The sequence below is a fragment of the Ictalurus furcatus genome, chromosome 18 (genome assembly GCF_023375685.1).
Source record: "Ictalurus furcatus strain D&B chromosome 18, Billie_1.0, whole genome shotgun sequence".
NCBI classification, from domain to species: domain Eukaryota; kingdom Metazoa; phylum Chordata; class Actinopteri; order Siluriformes; family Ictaluridae; genus Ictalurus; species Ictalurus furcatus.
In genome coordinates this window covers 18,019,117-18,044,767 of record NC_071272.1, presented here as the reverse complement: position 1 = coordinate 18,044,767, position 25,651 = coordinate 18,019,117, and the positions used below count along the sequence as shown (strand labels likewise).

At 39.3% G+C, this 25,651-nt stretch overlaps 2 protein-coding genes across 6 annotated transcripts in view; both read right to left on the bottom strand.

Annotated features, from left to right (window-relative positions):
* myo5b (myosin VB) overlaps nucleotides 1-15,900 on the bottom strand; it is a 72,369-nt gene extending 56,469 nt beyond the window's left edge. Inside the window, exon 1 of one of the 3 annotated variants that reach the window (XM_053648936.1) lies at nucleotides 15,654-15,900. In XM_053648936.1, coding sequence (XP_053504911.1) covers nucleotides 15,654-15,683 — 30 coding nt within the window. In that variant the 5' untranslated portion in view covers nucleotides 15,684-15,900. Of the gene's footprint in view, nucleotides 1-13,082; nucleotides 13,795-15,653 lie in introns of those variants that run through there. The other 2 variants (XM_053648934.1, XM_053648935.1) reach the window with 2 other exon arrangements.
* Nucleotides 15,901-16,432: 532 nt separating this feature from the next.
* On the bottom strand, nucleotides 16,433-25,651 carry cfap53 (cilia and flagella associated protein 53). 3 transcript variants are annotated; one of them, XR_008388399.1, is made up of 9 exons: nucleotides 25,479-25,650; nucleotides 23,547-23,776; nucleotides 23,257-23,430; nucleotides 21,630-21,933; nucleotides 21,188-21,409; nucleotides 19,757-19,973; nucleotides 18,869-18,971; nucleotides 17,177-17,880; nucleotides 16,670-16,809 (listed from the first exon to the last, which is right to left on the bottom strand). XR_008388399.1 is itself a non-coding variant. In XM_053648939.1 (8 exons), exons 1-8 carry the CDS (start codon nucleotides 25,548-25,550, stop codon nucleotides 16,581-16,583), a joined length of 1,551 nt encoding a protein of 516 aa, XP_053504914.1. In that variant the 5' UTR covers nucleotides 25,551-25,649; the 3' UTR covers nucleotides 16,433-16,580. The 3 variants fall into 3 exon arrangements, 2 of the variants coding, with proteins under 2 accessions (XP_053504914.1, XP_053504913.1); XM_053648939.1 differs by lacking the exon at nucleotides 17,177-17,880 and having other exon boundaries at nucleotides 16,433-16,809; nucleotides 25,479-25,649; XM_053648938.1 differs by lacking the exon at nucleotides 16,670-16,809 and having other exon boundaries at nucleotides 17,623-17,880; nucleotides 25,479-25,651.

Below are 25,651 nucleotides of genomic sequence, written 5' to 3'. Positions count from 1 at the left end.
ATTCAAAGCAAGAAAAAAATGGTTGCAATTTCAGACATTTTGTAACTGCACCTTATTTGCTACATTTTATGTTTCAAGAGAAAGATTTAAGAATTTAAAGAGTAAGAATTGAAAAGATATTTCACCCAAAACATATTTGGATTTTAAAAACTTTATGTATTTTGAGTGAGTAAAATCCGTCCTCATACTTTTTACAACTGTTATTCATTTCTAGAAGGTATAACTTTTACATGTTTACTAGGTGGCAAAATCCTCTGCAACTTAGAGTCCGGAAAATGCAGTAATTGGAATTGTAATCTCATACACTTTGTGTTATTTATGACTATAAGATACTGTCCACCATCGCACACTGACTAACTGAATTACAAACTAAACTGTAATAATTCATGCAGTAGAAGGCTAAGCGTTATTTATTTCGCTATATTGTTTGGGTGAGGCCAATCAAATGAGCTTTCCCATTTTAGGAAATGTACAACAGGAGGAGGAAATGAGGGTGGGTAAAACAAACAAATGAGCTCCTTGAAGCTTGACGGCACTTCTGAGGAACTCCTTAAATGGTACCGACGTGGGAGAGTTTGATGGCGCTTCGAGTATAATTCTACTTTTAAAATAATTACAGCTTGTACGTTTTGAGGACAAGTGTAATTGGTCTTCCATGACATCTGATTGTTGACAGGGTGATTATTGTATTTATTTCTTTTTTGTCCTGAAAGTCAGAGAAAATTTCCCAATCCAGTGTCCATAGTCCTGAAAAAACATGAAGCGGCGCAAAGCGTGTAGGTATGAAGCCTGTAACAAAGACGGAACCGACCAAGTTTAAACGAGAGTTAGGTAGCACCTATATTACGTTGTGGACCATGTCATATGCAAAGAGACAGCATCAGCTCATTTGATTTGTAAAGTATATTCTCTAAAACTACACCAGGCAGGATGAATGCTCCTGTAGTATTTACTCACAACCTCACTTGACTGCCAGCACAGTCATTTCCAGAAATCACTACTTTAAACCTTAAACGTTTCCAAAATTAAAACTATATACCGTATTAAATTTTAGATGCAACATTTTATTTTATCTAAACAAAAACGCCAGGTGGACACTACACTATCGACAACGGTAACACTTAAAAATAAATGATTTTTAAAATGCAAAAAAAAAATATATAAAAACATAAGTTACTTTAAACGGAAAAGGATAAAAAAAACAATAAATGTGTATCATTTTAATAAATTCCAATAATAATTTTTAAAAACATTTTGCATTTAAGATTTTAACTTCAAATCAATTATTCAGACTTTGTCAAAGCTATTTTTAAAAAAATGTTAGAAAAAGATATCACAAAACCGGTGATGATTCAGAGACTAATGGTTTGTAAAGCGCTGTTTCACATCATTCCCATAACCCCTAGAGTTCTGTCAATAACATATATCCAGTCATCCATCCGTTTTCTGTACCGCTTATCCTACACAGGGTCACGGAGAGCCAGGAGCCTAGCCCAGGGAACTCGGGGTACGAGGCGGGGACACCCTGGACGGGGTGCCAACCCATCACAGGACGCAAATGCAATGCGAATCAATCTACAACGCATGTCTTTGGACTGTGGAAGAAACCGGAGTTCCCGGAGGAAACCCCTGAAGCACAGGGAGAACATGAAAACTCTGTCCACACAGGGTGGAGACGGGATTCGAACCCCCAACCCCGGAGGTGCGAAGCAAACATGCTAACTACTAAGCTCAGTAACATGTATACTAAAATAAATATTTTGCATTCGTTCACGTCTCTTTGAAGTGAATCACATGACCTGGCATGTACACTGTGTCCCTGATGATATACTTCTGACCTCATACTATTCGCACGGCTATCGAACACCACCGCTGAACTTTCTTTTACAGTCAGTAACTGTGTTGCAATGCATGCTTATCAGCAGACCAACTCTCGAACAGATATTACACAAGGAGCCATATATCACTGCTTCAGCCCAGACTGACTATTCTATCAATTTATTCGACATTTCATTATTGCTTTTCATTTTTGAATGCTCTAATCATTTCCTCCAGGAATTAGAGATTTTGCGGACGCAGAACTGAACGCAAACTCTGTAATATTCAGAGGAGCTTGCAATTTTTCTTAATTACCACAGATTTTCTGCAGGTTTGGGCCAAGACGTCATCACAACACGCATTCAGTCAAAGCCCAAGCCAATGATGGAGCTGTACATCAGTGATGATTTTCACATAAAAGCACATCCTGAAGTGGTTTATTCCTCTTATACCTCAGCAGTTTGACACCACGAACAATTTACTACAGGACAAAATGTTGTATTTTATCTGTTCTGGGGTTAGTTCCTGCCATCAGTTACACTATAGTCTCTTTGTCTCGCTGCGTTCCCCATGTCAGAAAACTGACACTGGAGACTCCTTCCACTCTCACTCACTAAATTTCACTACCTGCTTTAACCAGATCACAGAAATGTGAGGCGGGAATATACGCTGGATGGGATGCCTGGTAGGGCTGTGCCATATCGTATCATCCGTGATATATCAGTACAATTGTCCATGATCGCATAAAAACATACTGAGAAAGAGCCAGCGTTTGATGTATTGTCATTTCAACCAACTATAGATAAAGGAGCTGGAGTTTTCACACAGCCCCATGTGTTTTACTGCAAGACAAGTGAATGATCTAACAATTTTCACTAACTCTGTTTCCATCCACTTATTTTTTATGCAAAATTATAGTAAGGTTATGGCTCTGGTTTACTGATCGGAAGGTCGGGGGTTCAAGCCCCAGCACTGCCAAGCTGCCACTGTTGGGCCCTTGAGCAAGGCCCTTAACCCTTTCTGCTCCAGGGGTGCTGTATAATGGCTGACCCTGCACTCTGAAACCAGCTTCCTAATATGCTGGGATATGAGTAGAAACAAGAATTGCACTGTGCTGTAATGTATATGTGACCAATAAACACTCATTATATATCGCATTAATTAAAAAAAAAATTAATAATAATTACAAGAAAACAACTAAAAATACACTGGACGGATCTCCAAAATGCACTTAAAAACTTATGCGGTCAACTGAGGATAAATGGTATCCACTAGACATAACATGCCACCAATAGAATGCAACAAATTACCAGTAGACACCCACATTGCAGTTCAAACCAATACAATTCTCATTATAACCATTAAAACCATTACAAATTCTGTGAGGGTTTTTATTGTCTTTTTTCCAGCAGGGTTTATTTCAGCTTTACATGGTTTTACACCTTGGATTTTGAGTAATAGGCTATACAATTAATTCTGTAGCTTTACTCAAAAAACAAAAACATAGCCTGCTTCATAAGCTACAGCACGAACTGCGGTCTCGTCCTACATTCAGCCGATATTTCATACACTGAATAAACGGCTGTCTCACAACCAATTAACTGAACAATAGCATCAAAATATCTAACCATGCCGAATCCCACAGCTGAACTCTTAAAAGGGCTTTAAACAAACTGGAAAATCACGGTCTTATTACAGATCGCTGAAGGTCTCACGTCTTTCTGCTCCTATTCACAGCTGATATGCATGCAGCTAAGACACAGGATGCCCTGTGACATAAGTAAAATCACTTTGTGGTGGGGCGGCACACACACACACACACACACACACACACACAATTAGCATAAAAAAGAAGCGGGGTGCATTAAGGGTCAAGCTTAATGAACGTCCCGAACAGCTTGTGTCATCAGACTATCTTCAACCAGAGCTGTTCAACCAGACCTAAATCTGCTGATGACATCACTAAATCAGCTCAACAAATAACCATCCATTTCTCAGCAAACATTTCCATCTAACATAAAATTAAAATATTTTACTGATAGCTCCAACTCTCCACCTTCACACACTACCACGGAGCTGAATATTAATATTTAATCAATAGCTTTTATACAACAATGCAGATGATCAGAAATTCCTAGATCAAGTAACACTTCAGATACTATATGGTGAAATGTGTGTTTATATTTGCTAGGTCAAGTAGCTCCCAAAGAAGCCACAGCTGGACAGAGTGTTGTGTGTTGCCATGCAAATGTACAGCCTGACTGACAGCTCGTAGTAAATTTCAGTGTAATTTTACATTCACATTTATGGCATTTGGCAGACGCCCTTATCCAGAGCGACTTACATATCTCATTTATACAACTGAGCAGTTGATGGTTAAGGGTCTTGTTCAAGGGCCCAACAGTGGCAGCTTGGTGGTGCTGGGATTTGAACTCATGACCTTCTGCTCATAACCACTAAACCACTGAGCTACCACTGCCAATTTAAGGGTTTCAAAGTAACAAACTATTGCTAGATTTGCCTCAATGTTATGAGCGAACAAAGACAAGTAAAGTGATACAGACAGAGAAATGTCCCAATGCTGCTATATTAAATATCAGCACTCTTGGAACGGCGCTTGTCCAATCAAAATAGTGGACCGGAACTAACTGTTGTATAATATTACATATGTTGATACAAGAACAATCTGGTTTTAAAGTCCCCATGAAATCAAAATCAAAGTTTTGTGGCTTATAATATGAACACGTTAGCCATAAAGTTATCTAGAAGCTAGTGTGCGCCAAAACAATTACAAAATGTGTGTTTAGACGATATATGCATTCAAAACTTACACAGTCTCAACAATTTTGACATCATTCTGCACTTCAGCTTCTGATCAGATTTTCTGTCCAATCAAATTCTCTCTTGAATCTGAAGTGTTCCACCCCGAACATTATAAAAAAAAAAAAAAGTAAATAAATCACCTTGCCTAAAAGCTGTTAAAGGAGGAGTCATTCGATATGCCACGCCCTGACTTCCTGTTTCAGTGGAAATGACGTCAACACGTCGAATAACGCTGTGCGTTTGGAGGCACTTCACGGGGACTTTAAAAGTGAGCTTGGCTGAACCGTGACAGCATGACCAATAAACACCGAATAAATTAAATGCCATCAGAGTCGGAATATGATAAAGAACCTCAAACTACATTTCTACAGACCTTTCTATACTTCCTATTTTACTGTGCAGCTATTGTATTAAAACAGTTTCCTAATAAGAACAGACACTACTACTTAATTATGCTACTTAAGGCAAATCACAGCAGCTGTGTTTCTGAAGTGTACACACAAGTGAAGCGTAAACCCGAGACATGCACTCCAATCCCACACGTCCCCTTGCTCGGTGTGTGGCAGCCTGGGAAAACCCTTCACGTAGTGCTACTACTATAAACAGTTCTAAAATCGACAGACTTTCCTGAACGGAAACATGTTTCTCTTTTACATGCATACGTTTACAGTGAAATTCATAAAAATATTTCTCGTAAACGGTCACAAAAAGGAGCATCGATGACTTTTTGACAGCCAGTATCCGGTAGCCGAATGAATTAGGTTAATGTTCATCTCGCTACGGCATGTGGCTCTCTGTTACCTTGATCAATGCATGACATTCACTGTAATGAGGAAAATCAAACTTACCTACATAGTAAGCTTTTGGATATTTTTAGACAGTTGTTAAACTGGCTCCTGACCCAGGATGAACTTTACAGGAAGATAGCCTAGGTAATATTAAAAACTAAATCACCATACAGTTTCAGCTCAATTAATATCAACCCTAGATAGAACTAATATTAAAGCTGTAGGACACAAGATTTCGAAATTTCTACATTTCCTGAGGACTTTGCTGCATCTTTGATCATGCGTATTCATCTGAGCACTTCCGCGAGCCTGGTAATTCACATTCAACGAGAAGACTGCATCCCAAACTGCATTCTGTGCACTAAATACAATGTCCCTAGCCCTGATTCGAGTACTGCTCATGCAGGTCTCTGGATCGAGATTATGAGGCCTTGTGTGTCTTTGAAGCTGATTATTGCAAGCAATCTTTCTCAAAGGCGATTATTTCCCAGAACTCTGAAGGCGAATCTTTGGCTGTACTATTTTCAGGTGATGTATCCGAGCTCGATTTGAACCCGATGGCTCTGACTGTGAATGTCTACGAGTAGCTATTAAAGCTATTACTAGGGCTGGGTAAAAAAAAAAATAGAGATTCTCCGATTTTAATCGATCTTCAATTTAACGAAACGATTCTTAATGCACGTGCTTTACTTGAGAGGAAGTGAATATTATCTGTACTTCGCCTCTCGTCCTGAATACGTCGCCATCTTTCATGTTTTGAATTTTGAAAATGGATTTATTTCTTAACCACGTTTCAAGTTGTTACTGAATTTCACTGTTGCACATTTACAATGTTTTTATATATTTTTTAAACAGTGTGCAGTTTGTGCTTACCTTGTGTGCATTGTATGCACATATTTATGGTTTCTTGTTACAATGTTTGTTACTCAAAGTAAAAGTAAAAAGTAGTTAAATATAATTGTCTGGGCCCTGTTGTTAATTTAAATCTGTATTTCAGTAATATAGCCAAGTAGGAGGGTTTCAGTTACCAGCATTTTTACTGAAACATGGATTCTATGTCTGCAAAACTAACATTTTAAATGAAATCGTGAGAAGTAATTGATATTGAATCGAAATCGATTCGAAGCCATATAAATAAAAATCGAATCAGCAAATTGGTCGCAATACCCAGCCCTAGCTATTACTACAACTGTTACTAACTATTACTTTTATCAGGAACATCATGTTTTAGAGGAGTTTCTCTTCCCTGCCACAATCAAGCTTTAAATAACTCTTTTTCTTTGTACAACAAAAAAGCTGTTGGGAATTCTCAACAAAACATTGCGACATGTAGTATAAATAAAGGTCAGTGATAAAAGTTGCTGTGGTGGAAGAAAAGCAGCTGATTGCACGCAGAGGACAAACCTGCTCTACTGGTCTTTCCTGGGGTTTTACTGTCCATGTCACTGTGTTTAGATACCAGCTGAGAATATTACAATGAGAAAATAATAATGAAAATGCTCCTCATTAGGCGTACTTCCTGAACTTCAACATCACTAGCGCACAAAAGCGGTTGACTTTGTAGCTTATTATGGTCATGTCGTCATTTCTAATAAAGCCTGGAATGACAGACAAGGAGAAGGAGAGTTTCGACACAGTTCCTGGAATTGAATATCCGTGCTACAGGTTGGGAACGTGACAGACACTAAATGCTCGTCTAGCCACACCCAGCACTGTGTGAACCGCAATAACGTCATGTTCAAAGAGACAGGGTGTGTGCTAGGAGAAGGGCAGCTTCTCCCCATCTGCAATCATCGCTGCCTCCGTTGTCCAGGAATAACTGGCTGTTAAAACTCGTTATCGCGATAACGAACGACCTTACACAAAATTAGTGCAGCTGGTGCACTAATTCACACCTATACCACTCTATTGAATGTACTCTGACCTCACGTGACCTTTCATCCTTTCTAATGGATTCTATAACTTCTAGTCACTTGCTGCGTCCCAATTCGCCTACTTATACTATGCTCTAGAATTATGTATTTTTTATTTTTTTTTGTGAAGAGGAAAAGTACATACTTTTGAGTGTACAGCAAAAAGGGTGAGCAAGTACTGGGACATACAAACATGACATGTAATGAAAGAGAACGTTGTTGCTCGGTCTCATCATCCGACCCTATAAGATAAACGTGCGGTGGTGTTGGTAGCTCAGTGGTTAAGACATTGGACTTCTGATTGGAAGGTTGTGAGATCAAATGTAAATGCAATGTACATGGTACTCTTTTTACACAACATCCAACCATTAATCTTACGTGACAATAAAAAAGTTTGGTCAGTGCTTAACATTTAAGTTCTTCCCTGAGGTCGACCGATAGTGGATTTCTCTGACACCGATAACTAAGTTGTGCTAGTGAGTAATGCCAGAGTAATGCCATCCCTCCCACCAAGACAGCATAGGCAATTTTGTTTCCTTGGCTCCCGACCACAGATGGCTGTGGCATTGTCGGGATGTTACCTCACAATCTCCAGACAATAAGGCAAACTGTTGAGCCACTTGGGAGCCCAAAAACCTAATGATTTTTTAAAAACATTGGAATAATACTATAACATGGGTTGTCCTATGTGTTCCTAATTGTCTCACTCACAAATTCAGTTCCTACCTAGGTTTAGTGTTTGGTGAGAGAGAGAGAGAAAAAAAATCATTATTTTTATACATCAGCAAAACATCGCTCTCAGTGAAATCAATAGCAATGTCTTCGCTGCGTATTCGAAAGAAAGTAAGAAAAACCCCATTTGTCACGTTATACATTACAGTACAGAGAAATAGTTCGACAGCTGCGGATACTTCTGGATGACACCCAAAACTGGACTGGATGATTTTGGTGCATTTACTTCCTCACATTTCTTCTTAAATATAAATAGCATGGATCTATACTTTTGCTGGCATTGTGATTCTTGTAACTGCAAGAAAAACATTCTCAATTATTGTGATGTAATATTTATGATTTATGCCACAGTAGTATTGAAATCTCGAATCAGATTGGTCAGAAGGTGATTCATTTTCGATAACAGCCGCTCGGTCAATATATCCGGCGTGTTTATATTAACGTGCCTTTAGATTTGCTGTGACAAGATAGTTTACAGGACAGATGACTTTGTGCTTTTGCGTCTGATTAATCTGATGAGAGACTGGTGAGGGGATGCACTGTGTGTTCGGACACCTTTCAGTTATAGCCAGCATGAACTTTTCAGCAATTCGTGCTACAGTAGCTCTTCTGCGGGATCGGACCAGACGGGCTAGCCTTCGCTCCACACGTGCATCAGCGAGCCTTGTGTGCCCATGACCCTGGCGCCGGTTTTGGTAGGTGCTAACCACTGCATACCAGGAACACCCCAAAAGATCTCCTATTTTGGAGGTGCTCCGACCCAGTCGTCTAGCCATCACAACTGGGCCTTTGTCAGAGTTGCTCAGATCCTTACGCTTGCCCATTTTTCCTGCTTCCAACACACCAACTTTGAGAACTGACTGTTCACTTGATGCCTAATATTTCCCACCCCTTTGTAACGAGAGAATCAATGTTATTCACTTCACCTTTCAGTGATTTTAATGTTAAAGCTGATGAACAAGATCAAACTTCTTTCAACATTAATTGTAACTATAAATGGATAAAAAGTAGGACGTGTCAATCTTTAAAAAAAAAAAAAGTTTTAAAATGTAATCACCGCCAATCTGCTGTGGTACAAAAGGAGATAATCAGCTCCGAGGTGGTAAGACTAAATCCACTACACGGCGATTTCCTTCAGTATACCAGCCTGGCCCAAAGTGTTTATTACTTACATATTGTGCACCCTGTAAACCATAACAAAGGCATTTAGCAGTTCTGACACAATCGCTCAGCTTCAAGCACTTTAATCTTATTTCCCATGGTGCTCCACTGACATCTCTAAAGTACACTCATTCACACCTTCAATTATTTCAACAAAAAAACTGATCACTGGAAATATTTCCATGTTTTTCTTTGTGTTTTTGTCTCGATTGTAGTTTCGTGTTGAAGAACCTCAGCACTGTAGTATATCAGAAGTCGCCCACTGTGTTTTCCTCTGGATTTTCCCGAAGAGCCAGGTCACTGCTGAAGCATTTTCTCCAGTGTGAGGACGGGTTTAACTCGGTGCTGATTGAAAGTGCAACATTAATCGAGTGCAGCATTCCTGGCTTAGTGACTGGTGGCCTGGACGGCGGGAACTGAGGTGAGCGTGGTACTGTAACTGTAGCCGCAGTGGGGGAGGGGGAAACACACACACACACACACATCTTGCTCTGCTCTTCACTCCCCTCGGACCTACATGACTTGTTTATCTGCCCCAGGTTGTGCATCGGGGTCTTTTTTAACTGCTCAAGTGGGAGTTTGCTTTTTTCCCTCTCTCTCCCCCCAACAAAGCCAATGCTTCCCTGAAACAGGATGGGGTTTCAGCTTTTTCTTTCAGATTTGTCAGAAGGGTCTTTATAGAGATCCACTAATCAAAAACACTCATTTTACACTGTGTGGTAAAGAAACAGATGTATAAATATAAATCACGATAAATAATATGTTCCGAATACACAATATGCTTCACAATACACTTTCAAAAATTAGATGTCAACATCCAATCAGCTGTATTAGAGTCGGTCAGGTTTACAAAAAAAGTTACATGAAAGATACACACAAAATCTTATAAACAGTCCGTACAGGATCTCGAGGAATTTTTTGTGATCGCTCTGGCCTAAAAAAGCTTCATTTTGCAGCGTTCCCCCCCCCCCAGAATTTGCGATGCATTTCACAGAGTTTATTTGTGCCTTTTTTAATGTAAAACTACTTGAATTGGCGAAATTGCAACTGCACGAAATTGTTTTGCATGCTCTTTCACAGTGATGTTTGTTGGTAAATGAGACCTTTTAGCTGTATTCATGTTCGAAGCGCGTGAACCGAAGAGGGCTTCGGCTGAATGCACGGTGTGATGGCGTCACATGACGCGTCTTGGCCTGAATCCGCTGAAAATCTGCGCTAATTTTTGAAAAATCGCGATCGCCTCTGAATATTGCAGTTTGCTTGATTTTGCGTCCATTTCGAAATGATATCGTAATATCGCTAAACCCTGGTGTATAACAGGTGCAATCATGTAGAAAGGCAGTTCATTTCCGCCCTTGTTTGTCACACTGTTAAACTGGTAGCTACAAGCTTCCGTTACTCGTTAGCCACATCAGCATCGTAGCTGCGGTACGAATCTAAAGAAGCAAACCTCAAACAACAAACTGGGCTTATCGGATACGTTATTAAAGTAAGGTAGAAATTTTCAGGTCAGATTTTTCTGTTCCTTTAATCTTCCATCATAGTAACCAGAAGGTGGGGAGCTTAAATCCCAGGACTGTCAGAGACAGGGCAATAGCTGGACTATTAATCATACAGGGCTGTGCTCAGACTCTTCTCCATCAAAAAAACATTAAAAACGTACTTCTACACAGACTCCATGCATTTTTTCCAGTTCAGATAGTACCCTAAGTTTTGTTTTATGGAAACTGCGGTAACTCAGCTGTCAACATATGACATGATCAGAAACAGTCGGATTTATCATGACACTTGCCACGGGTGTTGTCACTGTTTGTAGGACTACCAGACCGATAAAATATGAAACTTTTCTAACTAGGCTAGTTTGGTGTCGCTAGCCAAGGGGAGGCACAGCTAAGCTATGGGTTTAGCTGCTACAGTGCCATGCAAAGTACATGATCTTTTCTTCTGCTCTGCTCATATCACGTTCACGCAAACTGGAACTCATATAGACATTTATACGCCTTGTTTCCTGCTCAGCATCAGACGATGTTACTGTTTCAGCTTCAACCCCTTTACTGATTTAAAATATATTTTAAAAAACAGCGTATATCCATTTTTCCTCACAATGACTATGTGAGCTAGCGTGTGGCAGAATTGAAAAACTGTCAGCCAATAAGACACAAGAATTTCCACGTTTTTTCCTGTAAACCCGGTCTGATTGATCTCGCCTCTGTTCACTGAAGATATAAAATTACTTCTTTTACTAACGTTCATTAATGTAGTGACAAACTGCTCCAAGTGGATAAATATTTGGGGCTAAAGAAAAAAATCTTTGGGGATACAACGCCGAATGCCCAGACCGGGTTTTGGATTCGTCTCTTTACCTCCGGTGAGGATTAGCCTACAGCAGATTTATGTGGAAACTGATTAGTCAGCATTAAGCAGTGGATAAGCAGAAGAAGCAGCAGAAGAAGAGATTATTAACTTATCATCATGTGACTAGGAACGAGGTTTAATCATGTGTTTAATTGTGTGATAAAATTCATTAGAAACGAATCCAAACTTATTGCTTTGAGTGCATATTTCATGCCACACCTTATAACCACATTCGAATACTGAAATGACTGTTTGTGTACTCTTTATGTCCTACGTCCGCATGAGAAAAAGAGGCGGAACACATTTTTACCTATGGACTAAATCAAATAAATACATGTTTAAAAAAAATTATTAATTAATTAAAAAATTTAGTCCCATGCAAGCTGGAGAGGACGACCAGATATGAAGCTTGCGGGACAAAAGAACAATAATAGATTTCAATTAACATTTGAAATGCTTTAACATGAATGATAGGATTATGTTAATACAGCAAAACCTGTGATTCAACTGGAAGATACTTGTGACCATCAGGTTAGAAAATATGTTTGTCCGTTCGCCTTTATTGCACCATGACTGTGTGTGAGAGAGAAAGAGAGAGAGAGAAAGAGACTCTGTGTGTGTGTCTCTCTGTGTGAGTGAGTGAGAGACAGAAAGAGAGAGAGACAGAGAAAGAAAGAAAGAAAGAAAGAAAGAAAGAAAGGGGGGAGAGAGAGAGAAAGAAAGAGAGAAAGAAAGACTGTGTGTGTCTCTCTGTGTGCGAGTGGGTGAGAGACAGAAAGAGAGAGAGACAGAGAAAGAAAGAAAGAAAGGGGGGAGAGAGAGAAAGAAAGAGAGGAAGAGACTGTGTGTGTCTCTCTGTGTGTGAGTGAGTGAGGGACAGAGAGTGAGACAGATAAAGAAAGAAAGAAAGAAAGAAAGAAAGGGGGGGAGAGAGAAAGAAAGACAGACTCTGTGTGTGTCTCTGTGTGAGTGAGTGAGAGACAGAAAGAGAGAGAGAGACAGAGAAAGAAAGAAAAAGAGAGAGAGAGAAAGAAAGAGAGAGAGACTCTGTGTGTGTCTCTCTGTGTGTGTGTGAGAGAGAGAGAGAGAGAGAGAGAGAGAGTCACACCGAAACTGGGTAGAGAGCTACATCCTCCCCTACCTGTGCACCTGTCCATAGCGTCCCTGCTGGAAACGGAAGTTGAAGCTCATAAACACAAACGGGATTTTACGGAAGTGTTTGTGGAGAACCGGTTTTTAAAATGATGGTGTAAATAAAAACATGTAAATAAATTACACTGCCCTTGCATAGCGCCCCAATAAATATAAAAACCTACACTTTCTCTCTCTCTCTCTTTTTTTTTAAAAACTGTATCACGGAAAGCGTCTTTGACTGCTAAAATAGCTAGCTCTAACAAGTGTCGTCGGAATTTCTTTACGAGTGGGTCGAAAGTTCCCAAAAACAGACATTTCTATAAAATAAACCGGGACTGAAACCGGACACAACACTCACCCTGGTGAAGAGCTCGTTCACGGACATGTTTCCGTTTCTGTTACAACATTAGCACAGTGCGGGGTCTTTATTTATCCTTCGCGTCGGAAATGGTAATGTTTCCATTAAGGTGTATAATCCATGTGAGACATGTCCCGTCACTATTCCCGGTCCCACACGGTCCCACACGTCCTGGCTGTCCGAGTTGGTACTTTTGAACCCGCAGACAGAGACAGAGACAGATAGAGAGATAGACAGAGATTCAGGAGAGTCTCTGGCTGACACTCCACTGTTCCCAGCAGGTGGCTCTTCCCATTTATTCCACTTAGTCTGTGGTTTTTCTTTTCCTCCTGAACTTTTCTATCTACACTGCGCGGAACAAACTCAGCATTTTAAATAAACAAACAAACGACAAGCATTACCAAGAGAAACCGGTTAATAAAATACAACAGAACTAACGTAGGTGTGTTCCTTTCATGTATCCATAGACTCCATAGGGCTGAGAGTCTACCTGGCCGATTCTCTTGCGCCTCCTGCTGACCAATCAACGCGCTGCAGTGCCCCATTTCCAACCAATCAGGATAACACGAACATCATGACATCAGCACAAGGTGCATAATATGAATTTATATTAAAACCATATGGAAACTTAACTTTCAATCGATGAAAACATAGACTATAATGAACAATGTACTGATTTCTGTAACAATGAACTGATTTCAAATTAAATAGTAATATAGTACCGTTAATAATACATGGTGTTTTATCTAGTTGTAAATGATCAAACTGAGATGTTTTGCAATGACGACCATTATGTTCTAAGAAAAATGTTACTAATAAAACGTGCACATAAACCTTTCTAGTGCCATATTAATTAAAACATGATCAGCTGCTTTTGTTTATTAATTCATTATTATCCATTGTTAAATGCAGTTAACTTATTAGAATGTGGCTGCATTTAATTATCTCATTCCCACCTCACCAAGTTGTGGCCAAGCATTAGGATAGTAAGTCATGGCCACAAATTATTTTCATTAGGGATTTCACCAGCATGGCGCAGTATTTTAATATATTAGTAGTAAAGAATGTTTGCATTTGTTTTAATTTGACATAAACAGAGCTTAGAAGCCAGTCAGAATTGTTATCAGCAAAAAAAAAACAAAAAAAAAAAAACAATGTGTCAAATCAATGCTCAATTTATTAATATAGAATAACTATTTTGTAGATTAAAAAAAAAAAATCATTCTTATTTCACTTGCATTTTTTACCAAATCAGTTTACTAATCAAATTTTAGCAAGTACAAAATTCATGAATATTTCTTTTGGTGCTCATACTCTGATACATAGTGTCATTATTAAGCTATTTCATTCATTTTGCAATATGTTCTTTCTCTGATAGAGATAAACGTTAATGCCAGCACCGTTGTCAGGTTCGCGTGACAAAACCAGCTGAATGACCAAGCAAATCCAGCCCAAAAAGTCAACCCAGTACAACCAAAAAACTCATAAACATCCTTTCTCTAATTCTACACACTACTTACAGTTGCATGTTACATTACATTACAACTGCAGGATTACCATCATTCAGTTTCCCTAAATACTTATTTTACCAAAACGTCATAAAATGTTTTTTTATTATTATTATTATTTCTTACTTAATGTCAGGATAGATATGAGAACGAGAAACACTGATGCACAAGATAATATTCATACATTCAAAGTAGATGTTACTACTTTATCTGTAATAACATTTTCCTCATAGGTTTACCTGTTAATTCATTACATTTTAGTCACAACCATATACTGTATGTGTATGCATTTACTCTTTGCATTTTTCATATCAGCAATATTTAAACTTTGCAACAAATTAATTCAGTTAATATATAGCCAATACATTGCCGTTCATCTTCACTGGGAGAAGTTATAGTCATCAAATGTTTCAGTGAATGGTTTGGCCAAATACACCATGCCTTGCACTAGTACTCATCCACTTTGAGTATTTTCACATTGTGTAGTGTCACAATCTGGATCTGAAAGGGACTTTAGTCGGAGAAGCAACCAAGAGACCAAACATGGTGCTACCACCAACATGCTTCACTGTGGCTAGAGCTCAGCTTATATGCAGCTTAGTGCCAAAGCTGGAAATTTTGGCCCAGTTTTGTAGTGTTTGGTTTTTACGGTTGTCCTGTGAACAGCTTCTCCTATGTGAGCTATGGATTTCTCTAACCTCTTGGTTCAACCTCTGTCTAATGCCATCCTTACCCTGTCACTGTCTGCTGGATTGTTGCGCCACACTTAATATATACGTGTCATACTTGTACTTAAATTTCTAATAATTCATTTAATGTTGCTCCACAGAATATTCAAAGTTTGGATTTTTTTTTTTTAAATAAGCAAACCAGAACTTTACTTTTCCGGAACTAAAATGTGTGTGTTTGAGATTCAAGAGTGCCAAAGAGAAACATAGTTCAGGAAAGCCTGTAATTTTCAGCACTATGTCAAAATGTGACCACGTGAATGCTTTTCCCAGGCCAGGCTGTCACATATTATAACACACTAATCAAATAGAACAAAGTCCACATGTAGATTTACCTTGACGTAGAGCTCCTGGTCAGTCGTCATCCTGTCTTCACCTTTTTAAAGAAAGATTGTAACAGTATCCACAAACGTTCTGAAAAGTATTTCTAACCGTTTCCGTCTTCACATATTTAAAAGACTAATACAAATTGCAGCCCGGAATGTTGTGAACTTTAAACTGCGAGTGAACTAACTATCACACACAGGTACGAGTTAAAGCCTGCACATGCCCGAGTGGCGAAAAGACAGAAGACAGTAATGACAACAGACAAAACTGGTCCACTCCCAGACCACTCCTTCAACAGGTATGGGGTGTTGAGCTCTTTAGCATGCTTTGTCATGGAATAGTTTAACCTAACCCAAACATATAAAAAGGTGTTACGTGTACAGTAATTATTTGAGCAAGCATGTAATTGGATAAAATCTTACTGTCCAGTCATACTGCAATCCTGTGGTTTGTCTTTAAGGCTTAAATGATATCCAGCACAAAAATAAGCTCAAACCAAAAATAGGCTTTTACAGGAGGATGAACTAGGATTGTTTTTTTAAATTTAGGTATGAATGTATTAATGCAAATTCAAGCCTGGAGTTTGGCATGACATCATGAAAAGTGGCTCAATAATGCATAAATGATAAAAAAAAAATTTGCACTGAGAAATGATTCGAGATTATTTAACCCCTTAACTCGTCAGTCAAGTGAGACACGTTTTGACAATATAGTTGCAAAGACAAGCTACAGTACTATTCATAAGTAAACTTGGTTTAATCAGGACCAAAAATTGCACCCGAGAGGATGCTTTTTATAACTTTTTATTTTTATTTTGTTTTGCAAATCTTAAATCACAAGTCAAAGATACTGTATATCAGCTTATAAAACTATAAAAACCTATAGTTTTCATTGTTAGAGCTAATCACAGCTTATGGCTATTGATTTGAGCAGGTTTAGTCAGTGGTTGGTCGATCCCTTCTTCTTCTAAAAGGATGAACTGCTGTGGTGTGAGATGTCGGTCTGGACAGGATTTCCTGCACCTTCTGATTGTATTGCTCCTGGAACATTCGACTCCTTTGGACCTCTTGATCTTTCTCGGCCTGCTCGACATCACACAGCCTCTGCTTGTGCAAAATCTGAGCCAACAGACAAGCTTGATATTCCTGACCCGCCTCCCTGAGACTGTAGTACAAAATAACATGTTATTAATATTACACAATTTTCCACTTATTCCAAAAACAGTTGATCAGCCATAATGTTTGCTTTTGTTTTGTTTTGTTTTGCACTGGAGCTATGAGACTAATGTCACTAACGGTAATATAAGTCTATGGCACCCAAAATCTTTTCTGTAAAAATCTGTATCAGGGATTGGAGTCGGATTTATATTATATAGCAAGTGCAGATGGTTTGATCGATGCAACACAAACACTAAACTCAAGAACGAGGCAAACATGGAACCACAAGAACGCGACACTAACACGACAAAAGCAAGACAAAGAGTGCTAGCTAAGACAGAACTTAAATACCAGTTCTCATTAGGAATTTTTACATGACTCGGGTGTGCATGATCTCGTGATGTGCAGGGGATGATGGGTAACATGGTCCTGACAATCTGCCACATCACATCACATCTAGTTCCTCAGTGACAAGACTTGCTGATGTGGTTTAAGACAGAGTGAGACTTGCTATCATGAACAAAACGTCACCATGTAGAGTTGTTGGGTTTTTATTTTGTTTTCTTGTACAGTTTAGTATGAATTCTGCTTTCTAGAGTAAGCAGCGTTTTACTGAAAATGTGAAAGTAAAGAAAATCGTATTATACTCTAGTTCCACTTTGAACTGGGTCGTGCTCCTCCATTAGAAAATAACTGATTTAAAAATGAGAGGAAATACACTATATAGCCAACGTTTTTTGGAAACCTGACCATCACACCCATATGTGCTCTTTGAACATCCCATTCCAGATATATTCCCCTTTGCTATTATAATAATCACCACTTATCTGGGAAGGCTGTCCACTAGATTTTGGAGTGTGGTTGTGGGGATTTGTGCTCATTCAGCCACAAGAGCATTAGTGAACGTGGGTGAGGGGGCGTGAGGTTCAGTCTGTGCTCCAGTTCATCCCAAAGGTGTTCCGAGGGGTTGAGGTCAGTACTCTGTGCAGGACACACGATTTCTACGACACTAGCTTTGTGAACAGGAGCATTGTCATGCTGGAGCATGTTTGGGCCCCTTAGTGCCAGTGAAGGAAAACTGTAATAATACAACATACAAAGACATTCTATACAACTTTGTGGGACCAGATTGGGGAAGAACCACATACAGTATGAGTGTGCTGCTCAGCTGTTTTGGCCATGTGTATATTTGACAATATTATTTGAAGCAAGTATATAAAAACTTGGACCTGTATTTACAGAAAGGTTTCTGGGCGAGATAGACTTGTATTACTTGTTAGCTACATTAGCCTAATTGCTCCAGTTAATGCTAAAGAAACAAACATCAGGCACAAAACACGTCCTGCCTGATCAAATACATTAGGAGTGAGAGGAACACCGGGCCTCATTTATCAACCTGCATACAAATCAATTTTCATAAAACAGTCAAAAGAACATTTACAGTTGAAATGTGATCTTCATGAAAATCCAGTTAGTTTGGGAAAAAAATGTTTGTATCCTACATGAGCTCCTGCGGAAATGTACTAATAATGCTGTCACGTTTAAATCGCAAAATATCACAAATATCATGAAAACTTTGTGTAAATCAGTCGTTTCATGTTAACGACTTGAAAATCAATATACTAAGGCAAATAAGGCAAATAATAATAAGAGTGTATTCAATTAGGACAAAAGAAATGGCACCCTATAAATAGAGGAAGGGTTCGTGTGGGCTGTGGTAGCCGACGCACTGCAGTGGATGAGCTGCGTTATTAGAAGATTTAGAACACACTTGGTAACAGAGTATTTGGAGTATAAAGAAATTTGTGAGTATAGTGCAATCATGAGTGCATGAGTAAGGGGAAAAAATCCATGTTACCCAAACTTTTGTAAATCTGATGGGAATTTTTCATTTGGTGTGGCCAATGAAAACAGTTACGCACAACTATACTAAAACACTGTTGATTGAGGCCCATAGTGTGCATTTGAATTTTTCACTGAATTATTTCTGTAATAAGAGGAGCACAGAACATCAGAGAGAGAAAGGGGGAAAAAAATCAGCAAGAGGTGATAGTTTTAATTCCCACCGTGTTTTTTCCTGTTCGTCCAGCAGCTTGTTCTCCTGGATGGTTCTATTCAGCTCGTCTCTCTCCTTAGCCAGTTCAGCCTGTTTCTGAGCATTCCTCTCCACTGAAAGAATAACACAAAATAAAGAATGAAAGCACCTGACTTTCATGTTTATGCTTGTCATTTCAAATTAATCTTTACTCATTCCATTTATACTTTGTGTCTCAGTTGAATTGTTTACTGATTATAATTTTCCATGCAGAGTTTTCACAAATTTATAAATCCGTACCTGAACAATCACACACATCTTACGGTGTGATTTTATTAAATAACTTTCATTAAATGATATTTCCTCATGTCATTAATACATTTTTTTTAGAAGAAGAATTGCTGAATGATGATGAGACCACAGTCTATAACAGTCTCAAAGTGGGGTCTTTGAGGGAAAAAAAATAAGCAATGCCACATTTTTTATTTGATTTGATTTGATTTAGCTACATACGATTTACTTACAGTGAAGGAAATCACAACCCACCATTATTAAAGTTATTATATGTATTATTAACTTTGTATAGTTTTATATTAGCTGGTTTAACTGGTCCCATGAATTTAATGGGTTTAATCCAAAGCTCAATAACGCAAAAACAATTAACCTATAAATAACTTCAACTTGGAAAGTGTTTGTTCTGTACTTTTCCAGAATAAAGTACAGATTTACATAATGACAAAGGTCCCTGGCTGCAATTTTTTATTTTACACATCTACACCTAGGATACAAGGTAGTGAACTGGCCACATAGCCTGTACATACTGTAGTGCTATTCCTTGGTATAATGGGCAAACTGGTTCCCTCATCTATGCCCATGGCACTGTTTCAAATACATGTCAAGCATTTAGTATGTTCCTTACACTGTTCCTGAATTTGTAAGCGCCGTGTGTCCATAACATCTTTCATGAGCCGGTCTTTGGCTTCTTTCACAAGACGGTTTTGCTCCGCTCTGCGGTTCCACGTCTGCTGCAGCTCAGCCTCGATCAGCTGCTCCGTCTCTGCCTCGTGCTTTCTCTGCTCCTCCAGCTGCTCTGCCAGGTACTGCCGATACCTGCGCTGCTCCTCACGCAGTTCCAACTATTCAACGGGAACTATATTAATTTTGTTCATTAACGTGGCATGTTTTAAATCATTCCTGTTTACTTCTAATACAACGGTTACATCTGGTTGCAGCTTAACTGAGATGAGAACGTCACGCTTTGACACTGTATTTGGGAACTGCTTGTGTTCTTATTCAGCCTGAAGCTACAGTCTGGGCTCCTGTATGATTTTAGGACGCTTTTGGCAGCAGAATACTGAAACTGTACTTTTTTCCACTGATCCAGTACCGAGGATTACTGTTGCTTCTGGAAACCACATATGCAATGTGTACTGTAACACTATATGCACAAACACAGCCGCCATTTTTAAAATACTATTTTAAGCTTTAACAGTGAAGCAACACAGGTGCTAAATCTGTATCTGTTTAAATGATGAGTCACACTGGAAGCTGGAAGGAAATAAAAAGAAATCGAAAGATAGCTCGTAAAACAGGGTGGAACAGGCTACACTCTTAGCTCAGATTAATGTAGACTTAACCATACAGTTGGTAATTCTGACCAAATGAGCTGACACTACGTAATGTTAAATTTTCAAAGCTCCTTTCAAAGACACATCCTCAGAACACATGCTTAATCTACAATAACTAAATACTAGAGCAAGAGACAGAGCTTAAGAATGAACAATCTTTCTGATTGACAGAAAAGTACTTCTTCTGATTGGCTGGATGTTGGGGGTCCACATGATTTGTTTTCCTTATGAGAACAATGTTTCCTTGCTTTCTAAAGAGGTTCTACTCAGAGCCCTGTCTCACAGGGAAACTCTCTGTTGAAGGGATTAACATAAAACATTCATTCATCTTCATTAACCGTTTTATCCTGGTCAGGGTCACAGTGGATCTGGAGTCTGTCCCCGGGAGACACCCTGGAGTTGACGCCTGTCTATCACAGAGAGTCAGCGATCTGCCTACTAGCATGTTTTTTTGAAGGTGGGAGGGAATTGGAGAACCCAGATGAAACCCATGCAGATATAGGGAGAATATGTGAAACTCCACAGACAGTAACTCATTCTCAGGATCGAACCGAGTACCCTGGAGCTGTGAGGTGGCAATGCTATGTTACAAGTGATGATGTCATTACTAAATAATGATGCAGAAGTCATCACGAGATCTTGAACCACAAGCATATATTGCTTCCCATTTGGTACAGTTCTTGTTTTGAATGTGCAGTGGACAGACATTCCTAGTGTCTTACCTTCCTCAGAGTCTCTTCTTTTTTCTCGTCCTTCACCGGTGTAAGCAGTGTAAGCTCCAGGATGCTCATGTCCAACGCCAGATCCTCCTGCTGTTCCCGTGCCAGACGCTTCATTTTCAGACGCAGCGAGATGTCTAGCTGTTTGCACCAGCTCTCCTGATCCTGGAGCTTTCGTCTTTGCTCCCGGTGTTCTTCCAGACGCATCATCTCCCTCTGATCTCGCTGAAGAATGACACATTATGAGCACAGAATCACCAAATACAGATAATTTCAATCATATACATTATTAATATTTCATTCAGATGTAACATGAAAGGAATAAAACACTTGGGGGCATGCTGTTATAGGAAAATAATCAATGCGGGGTGGTGTGATGTGGCCCAACGTGACAAGGAGTTACTGTTACTACACCAAAGTTAATTGTTTTCCAATAACAGTGTACCAGTAACTGGGCCTCTTCTTCTTTGAGCTGTTTAGCCTGAAGCTTTTGTTGCTCTGCAGCCTCCATCTGACTGCGCAGGACAGCCAGCTGCTGCAAGTTATTCTCTCTCTGACGCTGAGCCTGCAGGTTCTCTCGTTGCTCTTTAGCCAGACGATCTCCTTCCCACAGCTGTGCAAACAGCATTTCTTCCTCCTGCTGCAGTTGACGCTCTTCTCGTTGTGTTTGGATCTGTGCGGCACGCTCCGTGCAGACCTCGTCCAGTTGTCGACGCGTGTACATGACCCGCAGTTCCTCACTCTGCTCTCTGAAACCCAGGAGCACAGAGGAACAAGTAAGGAAATCTCACAGTCATCTAAAAGTGCTAGATGCCCAAATTATCACACCGTCTTGTAATATTCAGTCTAAACTGCTAGTCATACTGTATGTTAACCATTATTCTAGAAGATTCCTTCTGAAGGGCCCGTTCTGGTAGTACTCCCAACATCAGAAATCTGAACTGGTTGTTGTATGTTCAGCATTATTTATTTATTTAAAGAAGATTCCATCTGAAGGGCCCACTCTTGTAGTATTCCCAACAGCAGACCTCTAAACTGCTAATCGGATGTTGACCATCTTTCTAGAAGATTCCGTCTGAAAGGCCAAGTCTTGTATTCACAAGATCAGAAGTCTAAACTGGTAGTCATATGTTCACCATCTTTCTAGAACCTTCTATCTAAAGGACCCATTTTTGTAGTATTTCCAACATCAGAAGTCTAAACAGGTACTTGTATGTTCACAATCTTTCTAGAAGATTCCATCTGGAAAGCCCACTCTTATAGTATTCACATCAAAAGTCTAAATTGGGAGTAATACGTGCACGGTCTTTCTACAAGATTCCATTTGAAAGGCCCATTCTTGTGGTATTTCCAACATCAGAAGTCTAAATTGGTAGTTGTTTGTTCACTATCTTTCTAGAACATTCCATCTGAAAGGCCCACTCTTGTAGAAATACCAGCAACAGAAACCCAAACTGGTAGTTGTATGTTCATAGAAGAATTCTCAAGTGACACAATGATGAATTTGGTTAGCAGTACATTCTAAGTATAATTATAGGATTATTTTTATCAATTTACCATCACATCTGAGGAAAATGTTGACGTTTTCATCTAGAGTCCACATTCACGGTGCCTTTACATTATCTGTACAATGACTTAACAACTAAGTGCCTGCCTCCTAAATTAGCCTCAGTCATTATATACCGCATGCTAGTTGTCAGTGTTTTCCAGTCACCTAGCTACTGTGCTCATGACTTTAACCACTTAAACAATAAGAGTACTGTGTGTTCACCTTACAATGTAGAAAGCACAAGTCAAAGAAATCATACATTTCATGATGGCACCATGACTGTTTTTAGCTCTTGTTATTTCTTATAGAACAGTCTGATACGATATTGTACATTAATACATTGTGTTTGTCCCACAAGCTTCATATCTGACCTCTTTCTCGCACTCACACAAAAGTAAAATCCTCAACCAGATGTCCTGTGAACCTTTCAAGCTTTCTAAACATTTTTTTTTTGGTATTTGTATCTGTTTAGAGCACACATTATCTGTTCATTCGGGATAATTTATTTGCATACGGTTACTACCTGAAGAGTTGATCAAGCTTCTCAGCAACCACCTTCTGCCTCTCCCTCTCTCTTTTCTCCTGCAGGTACTTTGCTCTCTCGCGCATCCTGGCTTGCCTGTCAAGCACAGTGTCTTCCTTTGCCTCCATTTCTCGCAACAATTCTCTCTCCTCAGATTCCAACATTTTACGCAACCTGTACAAACAGTGACAGAACGAGATGGATGGGCCAAACAAATGATCAGAAGACACATCATTTCACAAATCCATGAGTTTAACCTACACAATGTGTAAATGAAACAGGACAAATACTTTTCTCTCCGTTCATCGATGCTCATCTCGTACTGTTCCATTGCCTCATGGACGCGCCGCCCGATAGTGGCCGACACCATCCTCTGCTCGGTGTTCATTTCCCAGCGCATTCTCACATCGCAGGCACGATGGTCCTTGGTAAACTCCAGCACGTTGTTGCGAGCATCCTCCTGTTTCCTTCGTTCCACGATAAGGTAATCTGATTTTCTGCATGATGACTGTCTGGCTCGCTAAGAATGTGATCAATCAATGACAATCTCACCGTCAGAGATGTTCAGTCTCAAAAAGAGCAACACGTACGTAGAACATACACTCTCAAAAATAAATGCTGTGTGTATCTTTTGTACTTTGGACCTAGAAGACGTAGTGTACTGTTTATACAAAATAAATAAATAAAATAAATTTTAAAAAAGGTACGTGATTAGATCTTAAGGACTATATTTGTACCTTTGAGCCTACATTTTCATTTATTAATTCGTTCATTCATTCATTCATTCATTCATCTTCATTAACTCCTTTATCCTGGTCAGGCTTGCAGTGGATCATAGAATACTATAGGATGTGAGAAAGGTATACAACCTGGTTGGGACAACAGCCCATCACAGGGTACACAAGAGGAAATTTAAAGTTCCCCAACCTCCTATTAGCATGTTTTGGGAGGTAGAAGAAAACTGGAGAACCCAGAAGAAACCCACAGGACAACATGCAAAAACTCTACACAGACAGTAACCTAAGCTGTGTGGTGTCGACAGTACCATTGTGCTGTCTCACACTACTCTTCCTTATTAGATCAGGATCTATTTTTCCATTAAAGTAGTTATAAAGAATAAAGAGTGAATGAGAGCAATATACAGTGCTGGTACAATGATGACTGGTTTTGGTATCTGTGCACTTTTTGACTTGATCAGATGCTTTAAATATCATTCATTAATATGCACTATATGGCCAAAAGTATGACCACTTAACCATCACACCCATAGGCCATATGTCTTTCACAAATTGTTGTCACAAAGTTGGAAGCACACAATTTTCTAGGATGTGTTTGTATGCTGTCGCATTAAGTTTTCCCTACACTGGATCTCAGAGCTCCAATCAAAACTCCAGTATCTAAAAATATTAGAGTAAAGAATTTATAATACAGAAATGTCGAGCTTCTGAAAAGTATGTTAATTTATGCATTCAATACTTGGTCGGGGCTTTAATTCTTTTGCATGTATTACTGCATCCACCTTGTGTGGCATGGAAGCAATCAGCCTGGGGCACTGCTGAGGTGTTCTGGAAGCCCAGGTTGCTTTGATAGCAGCCTTCAGCTCGTCTGTATTGTTGGGTCTGGTGTCTCTCATAGATTCTCTATGGGGATCGGGTCAGGCGAGTTGGCTGGCCAATCAAGCACAGTAATACCATGGTCAGCAAACCAGTTACTAATAGTTTTGGCACTGTGGGCCGGTGACATGGCACCCCAAATCATCACCGACTGTTGAAACTTCACTCTGGACTTCAAGAAACTTGGATTCAGTGCCTCTCCACTCTTCCTCTAGACTCTGGGACCTTGATTTCCAAATGAAATGCAACATTTACTTTTATCTGAAAACAGGACTTGGACCACTGAGCAAAGGTGTTTTTAGTAATAAAAAAGGTGTTTGGAGTTAATTAGCTGATTAGAGCTCTTCTCAGGTCGACATAGGTGTATTATTAATTCTTTATTCTAATATTTTTGATACTGGATTTTTCCAGTATCTCATTTCCATGAGCTGTAAGCTGTAATCATCAAAGATTATAACAAATATTTCACTTTATGTGTAATGAATATAGAATATATGAAAGTTCCACTTTTTGAATTAAATTACAGGGGGAAAAAATAAACTTTTCCACAATATTCAAGTTTTTTGAGATGCACCTCTGTATATATATATATATTGCATTTTATCTTACCACCGCCACTGAGTGAGGTGTAGGGCCGGTAAATTCCCGACACTGAGCTTGGCTTCTCTGTCCAACCTGCATATCTGCCCAATCACCGACAGAAAAACTTTCAATTTGATAAAGGAGCGTAAAGAAAAACCCTTCTATTTAACGGCTCCTGTTTGAGGAAGTGTTGCCACGGC